The following is a 17,824-nucleotide window of genomic DNA, read 5'->3' on the forward strand; positions in this document are numbered from 1 at the left end:
ATTGGTCCAATAAAAGCTATTAGTTCACCTACCTTGTCTCTCTGTATACATTTGTTTTACTGTAGTTCATTTGTACCATAGAAAACTTTAACTGTGAACTTAATATTTGTACACGTGAAAATATAGAAGGGTCACTGTAATATTTGATTGTAGAATTACAAAAAATCCTAGCAAGGATAAATGATTTCTTTTTAAATTCAGATAATTTTTAATTTTGTATTTAAGAAATGTATCTCATGCAAATGGGCTGTTGTGTAGATGGCAAAAGCTTCAGCTATTTCAGGTCAAGCTGAATAATTTTCATATGTGGAAGTAAAATTGTCTCAATGTAATACTTAGACAAAAGCCTTCATATTGTGAGTTCTTAAAACCAAATTATTTGAACAACAGTCTCAAAAGAGATAACATGTGAAACTTTTAACAGCTTTACCATAGGAAACTCAGACTGTTGAGCGACAATTTTCCCAATTCACAGCATTAGAAAATGCACAGTTTTATGCACAGTCAGAAGTTAGTGAAAATGGTGACAACTGCTGCACACAGAACTTCCAGTTTTGTAGATGGTAGAAACTTTCATATGCTGATATCCTGCCCCTTGTTAGAAGAGACACGTAGGGGAATTATGATTATAAAAGCAAGATTGTCACTTGTCCTCTGACCCAGTGGAGGGCAGGAAGAGAGTACAAGACCTCTTCATACTACTTTCCTATGTGGGGTGGCCTGTGTTGCCAGTCTTTGGATAGGAGACAAAGCAGGCTCCACATTTCTCTCTCTCCCCACACATAAATGTACTGGCAAGCAGAGCTGAGCCAGCACAGGGTGGGAAGATAGTAATCTGATACTGTTATGGGCCAGTAGCAGATTATTTCCTGTTCGGAGCAAGGAAAGAAGTTGATGGGGAATTGGCACACTAACTCGCAATTCCTTCCTGAATTGCTGTTGGGGCATTACGTCTACCCACAGCCTCTTACAGAGAATTAGTAGCAATGGATGAAATCCTGGTCCCCCTGGGTATATTTACACTGCAGTTAAACACCCACAGCTGGTCTGGGTCAATTGACTTGGGCTTGCGGGGCTTGGGTTGCGGGATTGTAAAATTCCTGTGTAACTGTTCAGGCTCAGGCTGGAACCCAACCTTATGAGGACCCCATGAGAGGACAGGGTCCTAGATCCCAGGCTCCAGCCCAAGCCCAAACGTCTACACAGCTATTTTTAGCCCCACAGCCCAAGCCAGCTGACCCAGGCCAGCCACAGCCATGCCATGGGTAGTGTAGACATACCCTGAAGTCAAAAAGAGTTTTTTCCCATTGACTTCAACAGGGCCAGAATTTCTCCAGTGTGTCAATCTACCCCAAGATGTTAACATTCGATAGCTGTAATAACTGACTTTGTAAGTGTCCTTAAGTAACTTATTATACTTCTCCATAGCAGTAGCTCTAATCCCATGAGTAGTCTCACCAAAAATGATGGGACTACTTACTATGCATGAGAGCTTTCAGGAATAGGGTCTGAATGGCTGTTCCACATTGTTTATGCTCCCAAAAATTCTTGGTGAAGTCGGTGAGAGTTTTGGGTGTGCAACGAATGCAGAATCAGACATAACATGAAGAAATTATCACTTGTAATAATTGCTTGTTTCATATATTGTCGTAATAACTATTGTGAACCTATTGTTTTGAAAGTTTCCTTCTTTTGCTTTTAACTCTTCACTTGAATCAATAAAAATGTGGTTCTTAAAAAAAATTAAAAAATAGAATGGATCTAAACTGAATGGTCAACTTTTATCATATGAAAGGGAGAATAAGTTTTCCATTTAGTTTATGGTTGACATTAATAGAAGGGAGATACTAGCAGTAGTGTTAGCTGTAAATAATGTACATTGTATGTTATCCCAAAATATATACTGTAAAATGTAGTGTCCATTGCGGGCTGCAGTCTCCAGTATTTCAAAAGATATGTTCACCTCTAATTTTTATTAGTAAAATATAGATCTTTTTAACGAGGCAATCATAAAATGCAAACAAATCCATATCCTATAATAGCTAAATAATTTTCTTTATATATTTCTTGAAGACTGGGACAGGGAGAAATTACTTGAAGCATGGATGTCTAATCCAGAGAACTGCTGCCAACGTTCAGGTGTTCAAATGCCAACTCCACCTCCAAGTGGGTATAATGCCTGGGACACACTCCCTTCACCACGAACTCCCCGCACCACTCGCTCTTCTGTGACCTCCCCTGATGAAATCAGCCTTTCACCGGGAGATATTGAGACAATTCTGGTATGATTTATTCTTAAGAAAGATTCCTTGCCTTTTACTTTGTGAATAGTTAGAGGCACAAAGTAATGTATTAAACATTATTAAAAAGTTGTTCTGGTATATAATGCTTTGCAACTTGTGAGAAAATCTTCCATAATCATTGTGCAGTTGGTTTTTAAAGTATGTTTTTAGTTCCTTACAAATAGGACTGAAATTAATTGGGAAATTGAACTGATTCCCCCCTCCTGTTTCTCTCCCCCCACCTTCTTCACACACCCCAACATAGTGCGAGAGAACTATTTTGTCATTTACCTTTGCAAAATAACCTTGGAAAGAACATGAGATCTTTTCTTTCTTTCTTTCTTTCTTTTCTTAAATGTAAGCAAACACTGAAGTGTGCATAGAATCATAGAAATGTAGACTTGGAAGGTCGCCTGGTCCAGCCCCTTGTGCTGATTCATTTTAACAATTGGCTTTATAATGACACAAGTTGAGCATGTGGCTGGAACAAGGGACACTGTTTTCAGCTTGACTGCCACCATTATAATGTAGGACTTCTGATTTAACAAGATAGGATCATACCAAGTGTGTGTAGCTCAGCATTTCTTTGGAGACTTTTTATCTAGATGTTCAATTCCATGGTATCCATTTCCTTGAACATACTTAAATGCTTTGAATCTTCCCTTTTTATATTTTTCATTAGGAAACAAAGTTTTCTTTGTTTGCCTTTTAAATGTCAGCCTACAACTGTACTGTAAGATTATAAATAATTTTGTTGTGTGAGGGTTGCTTTAAGCAGTTTACAAGGCTATCACAAATTTCAGATATAAAAGAATCTTTCATTAAAATCAATAATGCTCTTTTGGAAGACAGAACTCTCTTTTTCTTAATCCACAGCTGTAACTTTATAAAATTTGTGCTCAATGTCCTGTTTTTTAGGAGATACATAGTTTTGTAACTGGGTTATCCCTGGGCATCATATCAAAGTAAAACTTTGCATTCAGTATACAGACAACCCTTCTCTAATTTTAAAATAGTACAAAAAAGGTATATGGCATTATAGTTTATCCTTTTTTATATCTGCTGCAATACTTTTCCTGGAATATAACTTCATGTGAAATGAAGTGACAAATGTATGTTATATTGTATATTTCCCTTTCTTAGTATTGGGGGCTTGTGATGGGAATGCAGGATCAGTCCCACTATGAAATATGATGGTGGATGTAGTTTAATATCTATGGTATTAGTTTTATATCTGGATTTAAATTGTGTATATGTGTGTGTGTGTGTGTGTGTGTGTATGTATGTGTATATATATGTGTATATATATATATATATATAGCTAGTTCCTGTTTTACAGTCTTCAATTGTTAAAATGGATCTTTTAGGAAACTAAAGAAACAAGTACGATTGTTGTTAGAATTTCAGATTTTATGTAGAGATTTTTTTCTATTAAGATGTTTCTCACTTAAAATGCTCATCTATGCACAAAAAGACAAATCCTGGGCCTCATTAACATCCTTATGTGAGACAAACACAAAATTGATACGCGTAGGGGCCAGACACAGTGGCTGCTTCCGGGAGCAGCGCGGAGCCAGGGCAGGCAGAGAGCCTGCCTTAGCCCCGCTGTGCCGCCGACTGGGAGCTGCCTGAGGTAAGCACCACCCAGCCAGAGCCTGCTCCCTGAACCGCCTCCCCCCAGTCAGAACCCCCTCCCGTACCCTAACTTCCTCCCAGACCCTGCACCTGCACCCCAGCCCTAAGCCACCTTCCACACCTAAACTGTCTCCCAGAGCTCACATCCCGAACCCTCTCCTGCACCCCAACCCCCTGCCCCAGCCTGGAGCCTCCTCCCGGAGCCTGCACCCCCTCCCACAGTGCTGGAGGGATCAAGCACTGAGACTGCTAACTTCCCCATTATCTTAGACTGTCCTTACAGGGGCCTGACAGAAAAGAGATGTGGCCTCCCTCTGAGATTGACAGCAAGGAAGGGCCACACAAACCTACAGGGTGCATTCAGTCACACATATATCTCTTTATGTACTTGCAAGATCAGGATCTTAATTTTCAATATTTTGTTTTTTTTCTGATAGCACTTTTTATAAAATTCAAATAAGATATCCTACCACTAATAAGATGGAAGGAAGGAAGGAGCCTTTATAATTTAGCTCATTATACATTTTGATCTAAAGATGCAAAGTACAAATTTTCAAATCAGTTTTACAAACCTCAACCTGATTTTTTTTTTATTTTTTTTAGATCCAGTGATTAAAATCATAACTTTAAATCAATTATTTAAATTGCTCCACACTGCCTTGGACCTGATCCTTTGCAAGGCAGAATACCTCCTCTGACATATGACTGACCTTATCTACCAAGCCCTGCTACTGCTATTGAAGTCAGTGGCAAAACTCTCATGGAGTTTACTGGTGCGCTGTCATCTTTATTGGGAGCTAAGAGTGCTCAACATCTTAAAGGCTGGAGGTGGCGGAGATCCCAGAAGGCAATAAAAAAAATGGTTGCACAGGTTCCTAAAATATTTACTAAATGTTTGTGGGGAGGTGTGTGGAAATGAAGACATGCCCCTTTCCATTTTCAGTTTTTTGAACATAAAGCAACACTTTCTCATCGATACATTCATAAAAGATTTTTCCCTACTTTGTACATGACCTGTTTTCTTACAGTAGTTTGGTTTTATATTTTTATTATGTAATTCTCATGAGTTCTGCACATGGCACACAGGAGTTTGTTTTTCTTTCTTTCATCTGTATTTTTTTCTTTATCTACAGTGTGACATTTGTATGTGTAATATTTCTGTATTTGAAGACCCAGTGGATATGCCTTGTGGACATGAGTTTTGCAGATCATGCTGGGAGGCGTGAGTATATCGATTTAGCTTTTTTTTTTTTTTTAAATGATTAGACTTTCCATTTTAAAAAGGGAGGGGAATCACAACCAATAAATAGCTATTGTCAAATGTTAAGAGAGAGCTGTTCTGAACCATATGGAATACTTTCATATGTATTGTTCTTATTGGCCATTAACTGGCTGGTGGGTACATAGCGATGGCTTGGGCCCTGATACAAGCTTAAGTGCATTGCCAAATAGGGATGGATTTAAGCGTATTATTTAGTGATTTGCTGAGTTGGGGCCTAACTGTCTGAGAACTGGTCTACACTTAAAAGTTTTACAAGTATAATTATTTTGGTTAGGAGTGTGACTTTTACTGAAATAGACTAAGTGTGATGTAAAAGTAAAAGCCAAAGTGTGGATGCAGTGATAGTGGTTTAAAGATGACCTTATACCACTATCACTGCATCCTCAGTAGGGAGAGTTGTACTGCTTTAATTATATTGGTAAATTTGAAGTGATGCAACTTGTCCAGTGTAGATAAAGCCTAATTCCAATGCATTCATTATTGTGATATTTTGTAAGGAGCATTAAGCTCATCACAAACTTAAATATGAGTTACTGTTTAAAACGTGGATTTTAGAGCATGTAGAAAAAATCATTCATGTTCCTATTGTATTGTAAATTGGTGTGCTGTATCAAGCTCTGCGTAGGGCTAGTGCTGCAAATCTGGAGTTATTTGATCAAGGGGTTTTTGGAATACAGTGTCCTCTTCCCCCCACCCCCGAAGACCTTGTCAGTAAAATTGTTGATTTTTTTTCTTTTTCTCTCTTTTGCATACACATGGCTAAAATATGTTATTGACCCCAAACTAATATCATTGATCAGTTACAACTCAGCTAATGTCCAGCATCCACTATCACTTTGGGGAAGCAATATTTTTAAAGATAGTAGGGGTTATCATTTGCTCTACAAATTGTCTTTCACTTGGGTGAGGGTACAGACAGTAATTTGTGCATGTATAGCTGACATCAGGTCACTTGATAGCTCGCACAACATGCTGGAACTGTTGAACCCAAACAACACCCTGGTACTAAGAGTTCAAGTCCTACCCTTAGCAGACTTCTGAGATTACTCTGCCTGCATTCTGCTTGTGGTTAGGAGCTGCAAAGGGGGTCCTTATGGAAGTTTGGCCCTGAGGTTTCTGTTTAAGAGCTGTTTAAGAGCTGATAATTCAAATTGCTTCAAAATTCACATGCATATTCCGACTATTTTGAAAAATTCTGTACCTCATCAAGGCCAGGATAGCTTTAGTGGTGCAAGTCTGGTTTCATTTGGGCAAGGGGTTTCATCATATACAGCCCATCCAAAAGCTGTATACAAAACCAGTATTAGTTCTGGTTATAGAGAGTTTGCATCTGCTCAAGCTTCCTCAGGAACTCCTTTGTGAGGGACAATCACTGAGCAATGATAGTTACATGGTGTCTTGAGGAAACAAGCACTGCACCTTGACCATGGACCATCAGTTTGTTTGCCCTCCTAGGGAGACTTTTGTGTACTGTGCACACTTAGTGTTACCAGCTTGCCATTTGCTTGGTGTCCAGGACTCAGCGGGGCCTCTTTTTGGAAGTGTGAGTGGTATGTGCAATTTTGAAGATGGTCAGCACCCCACAAGTCTCCCTCAATGCCATCTGCCCAAATCCCACTCTAGGACAGTTAGGCAAGCAAAACTGTGTCCAGGATATGAGGCCCAGTATGATGTTATGAGGCTCAATTGATGCGAGAGACTAGATGTCAAATATAAAATGGTATCGGAGAGGCTGGCACAAGAGTTGCAGCCAGGATGGATCAATTCTGAGCTGGGAGGGGCTCATTGAGCTCCTTTAAGGTACTCCCAGAGGTGAAAGTAAGCCGTTACGCTCTGGTACGGGGTACCGGCAAGAGTCGGTGCGCCATACCGGGGCGGCCCGGCTTCCCCAGGCGACAATTTAAAGGGCCTGGGGCTCCCAGCAGTGGCTGGAGCCCCAGGCCCTTTAAATTGCTGCCAGAGCCCCTCTGCTGGAGCCCTGGAGTAGCGGCAGGGCTCCGGGCGTTATTTAAAGGGCCAGGGCTCCCGCTGCCTCTATTGCCCTGGGCCCTTTAAATAGCCCCCAGAACCCCGCTGCCAGAGCCCTGAGGTAGCAGCGGCAGCTGGGTACTCTGGCAGCAGTTTAAAGGGCCCGGGGTGGTAGCAGCGGCCGAGCCCTGGGCCCTTTAAACTGCTGCCAGAGCCCCCAGCTGCCGCTGCTACCTCGGTAGGGGATGGGGAGGGCACTTACCGGTACAGGATGGGCCGGGGCTGGCTCTGATCCCCCCCGTCCCCGCTCCTTCTGCCTGAGGCCCCGCCCCTTCCGGGGGCCAGAGCCAGCCCCAACCCAGCCCCGTAACGGTGAGTCCCTGTTTCTACTTTCACCCCTGGGTACTCCTGGGCCTGGCAGACCATATCTATACTGGGAGTGGGAATAGGCATGCTCTGTGCATGCCTGAGGCACATATAGCTGAGATTGGCAGGAAAGAACTCCCAAAAAGTTGAATGGGGAAGTTCACACATCTCAGACCTATTGTTGAATGCTCTGTTCCTCTCCAGGAGGTGTTCTCATTCATTTTAGACGTCCTATTAAGATGAATGGGCCACTTCACACCTCTGTGAGCCTCCAGAGCTGCAGACAGGTGTGCAGAGCTCCTTTCCACTATGCTCGGGACCTTGGGACTCTCCTCCTCTCCCCGTTGCTGCCCCCTGCTGGAAGAAGTGTTCCTTGCAGCCCTTCCTCCAGCACTTTGTCTCCTTCCATGGCCCCTCCAGCCCTACTGGTGTTACCCAGGGTTCTTTCAACCCAAAGCTCTTGATATCTTTACTCTGTGCAAGGTGGTGTCAGGAAATAAATCAAAGGAGACACACTCTTCAACCGATAGATGGCTGGCACAAACAGGATAACACAAGAGTGCTCTCACGTAAAGCTATACTTTACTTAGTCTCAAGCACTTGCACACATCCGCAACAGGTTAGTAAAACACCCCCAACCCTCAGTAATTACCGAAGTTGGGTGTGGCTCTCAAGTGGCACAGCATCAGTCTTCTGACGGCCAATCTTCCATCTGCCGGTGGGACTGCAAGATGTGTCCAGAGGGAGAGTCCCTGAAGAGTCCAACTACCCCAAACTTTCTTCCCTTATTTATTCATTAGTATTACAATAACACATCACTCAAAGAAAACTTGTTAAGCAAGCAATTTCAGAGGTTAAGCAAGAGGTTTCCTTCTGATCATCAATTAGCCAGATGTGTGTTTTCAGAATTTGCACGCCTTGAGGCCCTGAAAGACACATCCCCGAGGGCACATACAGACAAGCTTCCTGTTTTCCTAAAATCTCAGCAGATCTCGTCAGAAAGGACATGGAGTCAAGCTGCCCTTTCTGTGACACTCCCCCCTTCCTCCCGCAACTTGGTCATGCTAAGGCTGCATAGGCCCACTTACGACCTGCTAGCTTGGCTACTTTTAGCAATAGTGGTTCAAGCATTTTACTGGTCTGCTGCGATCTCCCCGTACACTGGGGATGTGGCAGGGTCAGAACAAGTGCAGAGCTGGTAACTAATGTGGTGACAGTGAGGGGGACATGATTGAAGCATACCTGTAGAGTGGCATGAGAGGGATTCCTAGGCACACTTCGTCACCACTTAGGTTATGTCTACTCTATAGTAAAAGACCAGCAGCTGGTCTGCGTCAGCTGACTCGGGCTCACAGGACTTGGGCTGTAGGGCTATAAAAGTACAGTGTAGACACTTGGGCTGGAGTCTGTGCACTGAGACCCCATGAGGGAGGAGGGGGGGTCTCAGAGTGGCTACACTGCATTTTTATAGCCCCACGGCCTGAGCCCCATGAACTTGAGTCTTGTATCACAGTATAGATGGTAGCCGAAGTGGTGAAAGTGTGCCCAGGAAGCCCCCTTCTGCCAACCTACTGGTGCCTTTCAAAAAGGAGGGGGAAATTTACAGACAAAAAAATACCTAGTTGACGCACAGTTATGGTTGCCTAGCACTGCCTCATATCCTTTCAGAATCTGGAGAGTAGCTAAACCTAAATTTTTGAACTCCAGAAATAAAGAGCTATATTAAGACAAACTTAAACCTCTGAAAACGGGTAATGTCTCCCACACAACATTTACTCACCCTACTTTGAGTGATACCCCATCCGGCTAGGAATCATAGGACTGCATCCTTCGTGAGCATGTGGAGGAGAGTGGGGAAAGTCCACAACAATAGCGGGGGTGGGGGGAGATATTTAGGCCTTGTCCTCGCTAGGAAAAGGATAAACTTTGCAAATGTGAGATAGTAAGCCCAGACTGTACTTGACCACTTTGCTGACTCCAGACAAACTCCCAAAACCTTGGTAAATATTTATCTTCGTCCTAAGGATTCCATCATCACCTTTTGTTTGCCACTGGCTGAGCCTTGTGGTGCACTGTGATGTGTATCAACATATAAGCTTCATGGCAATTTGTGAATGCCAGTGCAGGTGTAGAGTTTTGATGGGCACTGAGAATATGCTACTCCTGGGGGGATTCTGCACCACTGCGCAATGCAGAATTTGAGCAGAATTTCCTTTTTCCCTTGCAGAAATGGGCTGCAGAGCTGCAGGCCACCACTAGGGGCTGCTGGACCCAGCAAACCCCAGCATCCCAACTCACAAATAAAAAATACTGCCAGGGAGAAGGGGAGGGGGAAGGAGTTGGAGGGTTCCCAGCTGCTGCAGTTCCTGGCGTGACCTGAAGGAAGGAGGCAGCATGCAGGAAACTCCATACAAGTCCAGGACCCAGTTTCTCCCTCTGGATCCCTGGGCTCTGGAGGGTAGGGGGGGTGAGTGTCTGTGCTAGAGGGGCCTGCAGCTGGGCTCGAGGGGGGGGAAGAAGGGGTGTGGATGTCTGGGCTGGGGCACACCCCATGGCTTGGCTCTGGGGGGGGGTTCTCGGCGGGGGACACCCCAGGGCAGGGCTCTGAGGAGAGGGCTTGTGGGTGTCTGGCCCCCCAGCTGGGCTCTGGGGTGGGGGCGGGGCAGAGAAACAGGAACTGGGTTGACATAGGGGTTTCTTTAACTTTCTACTCCTGGGGGAACATTTTGTGTGTGTGTATGTCTCTATTGTTACAGGAGGATCTGATGTATAGACATAGCCTAAGTTACAATAGGCTTAAATAATCTTAAATTTGACTATCTTTTTATGATCTCACAAGCAGAGTCTCATTTCAAGTACTAGTTAATAGATGATGGGAACAAGTAGCCATTCCAAAGACTTATAGTTGATTTAGTCTAGCTAACTGTCAATTTGTTCAGATCAAGCTCTTACATGTTTCAAACTGTATTTTGACAAGAACAAGGATTGCTATTTATTGTAAAAACTAATTACTTGTCAGACTAATTAGTGCATACATTAAGTACTGCTATATACATCTTTTGGGGACTTAATAAGAAATTTTGCTCAGTTTTATTAAATATTGTACAGAGGGCCCTTGTCAATGGGAGACAGGTATTCACCCATACATTCAAGTACTTTTTTCAGTTGCTCACTTGTGGACTCTTCTTTTTTTTTTTTTTTTTTTTCCTTCACCAAATGCCTCCTCAAATCTGAGGTACTTGTTGAGTGTAAAAAACAAGGGACAATTCATATTTCTTGGTTTAAAAAGAGATGTAAATGAAAGTGTATATTTTATTAAGTTAGTATAAAGACAATGAATTTACATCAATTTCTTAACTTATTTATTTTTTATTATCAAATTCTGACTGACACAATTCTGGCAGGTTTTTGAATCTGAAAATTCAGGAGGGTGAGGCTCACAACATTTTTTGCCCAGCGTATGATTGCTTCCAGCTTGTTCCTGTAGAGATCATAGAAAGCGTGGTTTCCAGGGAGATGGACAAAAGATACCTACTGTTTGACATTAAGGTAAACTGTCAAGCTGTTCGTGTGTGACTAGAGTGTGTCTGACTTTCTTATTCCAATTACAATGCAACTTCTGTGTGAAATATGACTGCACCTTTTCTAAGTAGAGTTTAATAAATTAATACTGTAGATCTGAACTCTATGTAGTTTACATACAGTTGTAATGGCATGCTGTTGAGGATATTTTTTAAAAAGGAATAATTATATTTCTTCCTCAAGCACAGAAAATACGCTTCGGTGGTGGGCAATTTAATAATCTTTCTCGGTATTTGTAAATTAATGTCCAGAACAGGCAACACCTAGATTTTAAACTGCCAAGAATATTTTGTTGGCGTATCATAAAAAAATGTTTTTAAATTAGTTTCTGGAAGAATGTTTTGATAAATGAGTTACTATTTCCATTCAGGGTTTCTGGGAAATTTCTACTGTACCTCAGTACAGTACCTGCTATTCACATCACTAGAGTTTTGCTCTAGCCCGTACTTTCAGAAGATTCCTATATAACCCAGACAGGAAAAGAAGTTGGAAAATCTTGATTTGGTTAATACTTGATTTTATTTTCTCCATTGCTACAGAATGTATCTTTAAAAAGTAACCTTTTAATTAACTATGCAGGTTATTGGCCTGTAGTGTGGATCCTTGAAATAACTTGTTAAATTATTCCCTGGGTGGGGAGGGGAGAGACATGTTTAGTACAAGGACTTACTTAGATATGTTACAAGTCACTTTGGCATGAGGTCATAAAATGTTATATATCAAAGTGGGAAACTGATACCCAGATTTGATCCAGTGTCCTTCATAGCCTCACCTTCTGAGTGACATGCAAGTCAGTACAATTTTGAAGGGGAGCAGCCAGAGGTTCCTTTTCTTCCACATAATTTATTTTAGATAATTAATAAAAGGGAAAACACTGTACACTAACAGAAAAAAATGTAGGCAAATTTCTGAGTTCTTTATTCTGGTTCTTAAAAGTTTATTGCAGTTGATTATATTGAGATTGGTGATAGAGAACATAGGTTTTATTTCTTAATCAGCAGTACAGTTATGCACTGTAAAATTTCAAAGTTTATATATTAAATACATCTGTAAAAATAATGATTATTTGCAGTAAGGTATTGTCTACATGGCAAATTATTCCAAAATAGCAATTCCTGATTAACTCCATGTGTGAACACGCTTACATTTGGAATAATGTACTCTTTTATTCCAGAATAAGTGTGTCCATATGTTGAGATAATCAGGAACAGTTAATCCATTTTAAATTTACACCCTATCTTTTTCTGAATTAACTTTCATGTGTGGCCAAACCCTAAATCTTTTCACAAAAGAAGAGACTTGTACACATTAAGCATTTTGCATAAGTGTAGATGTTCAGGTCTTAGTGTGAATCTTAAGTATTGCTATAGGGAAGAAATACAATTTTTGAGCTAGTGATTAAATAATTCTCTATTTATAACTATTTTTAAAATACCATACTGGTTTAATTACAAGACTATCTTATGTTCTTTGGCTTTGCTCCGTCAGAGGCAAATTGTGATCAAAGGTTACAGTTCATATCAGTGATGAGGATCTATTCCCAAATGTTAAGTAATTTTCTTCTCCTTTTTTCCTCTTTTCAGGCCTTTGTTGAAAATAATCCTGCTATTAAATGGTGTCCTATACGAGCCTGTGAAAGAGCAGTCAAGCTAACAAGACAAGGATCAAATACAACTGGTTCAGACACACTTAACTTCCCATTGCTAAGAGCCCCTGCCGTAGATTGTGGAAAAGGGCATCTCTTCTGCTGGTTTGTATTAGAAATTTGTACATAACTATATAAAACTATCACAGCTGCTGCCAATCTAAAGGTCAAGAGAAATCTCCAGCCAGCTGCCATGCTGCAGAAGCCTACAGGAAACTCTGTAGGTTGTTGATACAGTAAATTATTGATGTATAGTTTGACATGAATATATTTTCATACATACCTGGGCTGAATATTATTGTGTGTAGAGTGTATGCCAAATTATCCAGTCCTCCTTTTCTGCAGTAGGCATAACATCAAAAGTAAGAAGGATTCCACTGTGTATCCTTTAGGGCAGCAAAGGATATAACATTGTCTACTTCAAGATATTAATAGCTGTGTTGGACACAAAACAGCTGCATGGAGCTCTAGGCTTTTCAGTTCTATTTTCATGGTAGAGAAACTTTTGTGCCTGTTTTAGAGGTTTGCAGTATAATCAGAATAGATGTTGACATGTTCACAATTATATTCCAGAAAACCACTAGGTCATGCTTTTTTAGAATCCTGGGGTTTTATTTAATCTGAGGGATTCACATACTGTACTATGTATGGCTCTCAGTAAGGCTAATTCTTAAGTGATTTTGTGGAGGAGGCTTTTCATGTGAAATTTGCTAGGACACAATTACTCAAATATACAGCCAAGTTTCTCTGTTCAAAATTCTTATCAATGCCCAGAATATATAAATTATTAAGAACATATACACACATTAGTGTAGACCAGGGAGATGGAGGAAGAATTGTTTTTTATACTTACAATTAGTTTAAGATTTGGCATATGTTTTGCTAGGATTTGTGAGTTATCAAGGTTCAGGGATGAGGAATTTTTGAGTTCCAAAGTTCAAAAAGGTTTTGGTAAGTGGAATCGTTCTTACTTTTGGTGTTATGCCTACTGCAGAAAAGGAGGAATGGATAATTTGGCCCATACTCTACACACACTAATATTTAACCCATGTATGTATGAAAATATATAATATAAGTTTCCCTGTTCAAAATTCTTATCAATGCCCAGAATATATAAATTATTAAGAACATAAAAACAACCATATTGGGTCAGTCCAATGGTCCATCTAGCCCAATATCCTGTCTTCTGACAGTGGCCAATTCCCAGATGCTTTAGAGTGAATGAACAGAACAGGGCAATTATCGAGTGATCCATCCGCTGTCATTCAGTCCCAGTATCTGGCAGCCAATGGCTTATGAACATCCAGAGCATGGGATTGCATCCATGACCATCTTGGTTAATAGCCATTGGTAGACCTATCCTCCATGAACATATCAATTTTTTTTTTTTAACCCAGTTATACTTTTGGCCTTCACAACATCCTCTGGCGACAAGTTCAATAGGTTGACTGTGCATTGTGTAAAGAAGTACTCCTTACATTTGTTTTAAACTGCTGCCTATTAATTTCAGTGAGTGGCTCCTAGTTCTTGTGTTACGTGAAGGGGTAAATAACACTTTCTCCACACCATTCATGATTTCATAGACCTCTATCGTATTCCCCCTTAGTCGTCTCTTTTCCAAGCTGTTCCATATCCCTAATCATTTTTGTTGCCCTTCTCTGTACCTTTTCTAATTCTAATATATCTTTGAGATGTGGTGACCAGAACTGCATGCCATATTCAAAGTGTAGGCATATCAAGACTTTATATAGTGTCATTAAGATATTTACTGTCTTATTATCTATCCCTTTCCTAATGGTTCCTAACTTTGTTAGCTTTTTTGACTGCCTCTGCACATTCAGTGGATGTTTTCAGAGAACTGTCCACAATGACTCTGTAGCAGAGCGCTGACTCACCACCATGGCGCCTCCTGCTGGCCATCCTGGGAATTAGCTTTCTCAGCCCTGGAGCCCTCTATAGTCCGGTATCTCGCCCTCGGTTATCTGCCCCTCTGCAGTCCCTTTATCTCCACCATGTGTAGGCCCTATGTCCCTCCTGGACCATGGTGCCCCTTACCTTGGGGTGCTGCACTTCACCCAGGAAACCCCACTCGCTTGAGCCCATCTTGCCTCAGTGACCCACTGCCAGTCCTCATCTAGCTCCTTTATTCAGGGGCAAACTGCAGTTTGCAATGGCCACTCATCATTGGCTAGGGGCTTGGACCTGCTGCCTTTCCCTGCAGCCAGGGCCGGCTCTGGCTTTTTTGCCGCCCCAGGCAAAAAAGCCGCCGGCGGCCAGGGGGAGGGCGGCGAGCCCCGGTGGGCGCTCCGCTCTCCCCCCGGGGGGAGGGGGGCCGGAGCCCTGGGAGGAGGGCGGCGAGCCCCGGCAGGGGCTCCGCTCTCCCCCCGGCGGCCGGGGAGAGGGCGCCGGGGGGGGAGGGCAGCCAGAGCGCCGGGGGGAGGGCGGCGAGCCCGGCCTTGGCCCCGCTCTCCCCAGGCTTGGTGGGCTGGTGCCTGGAGCCGGCCCTGCCTGCAGCCCCAGTATCTCCTTAGGCCTTCCTGTCACGCCTCAGCCTAGGAGGTTGCCAGGCCTGAACTCTCCAGCACTGCTCTGTTGAAGGTACCCCATGCTCCCAGGCAGCCCACTCCTTCCCACCCCAAGGCTGGAATGAGACTGCCTGCCTTCTAGCTCACAGCCCTTTTTATACTAGGCCTCTTGGGCCCGTATTGGCTGCTACCGGCCCTCCCCCTGATTGGCCTTTGAGGCAGCCCTTTCCCAGAGCTGGTTTTAACCCCTTTCTGACTGGAGCGGGGTGACCGCCCCGCTACAGACTCCAATATCTCTGTCTTGAGTGGTAACAGCTAATTTGGACCCCATCATTTTATACATATAGTTGGGATTATGTTTTCCAATGTACATTACTTTGCACTTATTAACATTGGCTTTCATCTGTCATTTTGTTGCCCAGTCACCCAGTTTCGTGAGATCCCTTTGTAACTCTTCACAGTCTGCTCTGGATTTAACTATCTTGAGTAATTTTGTATCATGTGCAAACTTTACCACCTCACTGTTTACCCCTTTTTCCAGAGCATTTATGAATATTTTGAACAGCATTGGTCCCAGTACATATCCCTGGGGGACCCCACTATTTACTTCTCTCCACTGTGAAAACTGACCATTTATTCCTACTCTTTGTTTCCTGTCTTTTAACCAGTTACTGATCCACGAGAGGACCTTTCCTCTTATCCCATGACTGCTTAGTTTGCTTAAGAGCCTTTGGTGAAACACCTTGCCAAAAGCTTTCTGAAAGTCTAAGTACACTGTATCCACTGGATCACCCTTGGCCACATGCTTGTTAACCCCCTCAAAGAATTCTAGAAGATTGGTGAGGCATGAGTTCCCTTTATAAAAGCCATGTTGACACTTCCTCAACAAATTGTGTTCATTTATGTGTCTGATAATTCTCTTTGTTACTATATCGTTTCAACCAATTTACCTAGTACTGATGTTAGGCACTGTAATTGCCAGGATCGCCAGTGGAGCCTTTTTCAAGAATTGTTGTTACATTACCATTAATAGTTAGTAGTTCTTCAAGTGCTTGCTCATGGTGATGCGATTCTACGTGTGCCTGTGCCCTCAGAAGATTTTTACCTTAGCAGTATCTGTAGGGTCAGCAGTGGTGCCCCCTTGAGTGCCACTCTCATGCACTGGTATATAAGGCGCTGCTGACCCTACGCCCTCTCTGTTTGTTCTTACTGCCCATGGTGGTTAGTCTGAGCGCCTTCACTTGCGTTGCAAGGGCTAGCAGTTTCCGTCTACTGTCTTTGACCCTTAGGGCTTTGTAAATAGTTCTGTTCATAGTAGTTAGTTCCCAGCAGGGACTTTGTCCCAGGCGGGACATGCCCTGGTCTCCTGGGTTTAAGCCCTGCACGGACTGCAACAGGCCTATGCCTATAAGTGACCCCCATAGCAGCTGCCTCAAATACTTAGGAGAGTCACACGTTAGAGACAAGTGCCAAATTTGTAAGAACTTCCAGCCCCGCACACAGAAGAAGGGATATTTGGCTACAGGCTCTCCTCCTGGAGTCCACCCTGTGTCTGGCCTCTGTGCAGCCCCACCAGGACTCGCCAAATACCTTGGCCTCGGTGCGCAGTGCGCCCCCGGCACCACACTCTGCCCGTCATTGTTCCCTGTCACCAGTGCCCAAAAAGAAGACTAAAACCCGAGCACCAAGCAAAAAGGGCCCTGGACCATTGGGCAAAGGACCCACTTAGGGATCTCTGGCCACTCCAGAGCTGCATGCTTGCACCTCCCCAACAGTACGGACTCCTGGGAGCGGCATGGAATCAAAAGCCCTGGTGGCACCGACACCTTCATAGTCTCCCCTGGCACCGAGAGAACACAGGCCTCTGCCCACGCCACTGATGCGCCCCAGGAACCAGCAAAGGCTCCCCACGAGGGTAAGCTAGCCGCTAAGACCCCTCAGAGGGCAATGGAGCGCCACTGATCCCCCGAGATGAAGCAGTGCTCTCTACCTCTGCGCCGGAGTTGCAGCCCAGATGCTCGGGGGCTCGCCCTCGGTCACCAGCACTGCGTTCGTAGTTGCTGCCATCTTGACACAGATCGCTTAGAGCAAGACACCGGTCTCCGTATTATCAACGCCGCTCACATCCCAGTCGGCTCCATCGTAGGAGTGCTCCCTGTCGTGTCTCCAGTCCCCTCGGTACCAGCACTGATTATCTCGTTCCGGGCACCAGTCCCCAACAGTGATGGTCAGCAAATAGACCCAGGCCCCACTGTGGTCACCGGAAGGGGATTCCTCCGGCATGGAAACCCAGTTCAGCCCCTTGCCTAGTCAGCACTGGTACGAATGGGCACCCAAGGCCATGGCAACGGCACAGACTTGGCAGCCCAGCCACTGGCCGGTGCAGTGGCCTTATTGCAGCACATAAGGAATGCTGGTTGTGGTGATGCCCCCTTCTCACCACTGATGGGCTGCCACCTCGGAACAGCAGCTGGCAGCACCAGGGACGCCCGGTGGTTGAAGCAGACTGAATGGCGTCCACCCCAATCCTCCCTCCTGT

The 17,824-nt window shown here is 43.6% G+C and overlaps 1 protein-coding gene across 11 annotated transcripts in view; it reads left to right on the forward strand.

Moving 5' to 3' along the window:
* ANKIB1 (ankyrin repeat and IBR domain containing 1) overlaps positions 1-17,824 on the forward strand; it is a 176,113-nt gene that overhangs the window by 125,251 nt on the left and 33,038 nt on the right. For all 11 annotated transcript variants that reach the window (XM_065583062.1, XM_065583066.1, XM_065583065.1 and 8 more), the window contains 4 exons: positions 2,074-2,282; positions 5,051-5,139; positions 10,938-11,082; positions 12,699-12,865. In XM_065583062.1, coding sequence (XP_065439134.1) covers positions 2,074-2,282; positions 5,051-5,139; positions 10,938-11,082; positions 12,699-12,865 — 610 coding nt within the window. The remainder of the gene's footprint in view (positions 1-2,073; positions 2,283-5,050; positions 5,140-10,937; positions 11,083-12,698; positions 12,866-17,824) is intronic.

Source organism: Chrysemys picta, chromosome 2 (assembly GCF_011386835.1).
Source record: "Chrysemys picta bellii isolate R12L10 chromosome 2, ASM1138683v2, whole genome shotgun sequence".
In the NCBI taxonomy this organism is placed as follows: domain Eukaryota; kingdom Metazoa; phylum Chordata; order Testudines; family Emydidae; genus Chrysemys; species Chrysemys picta.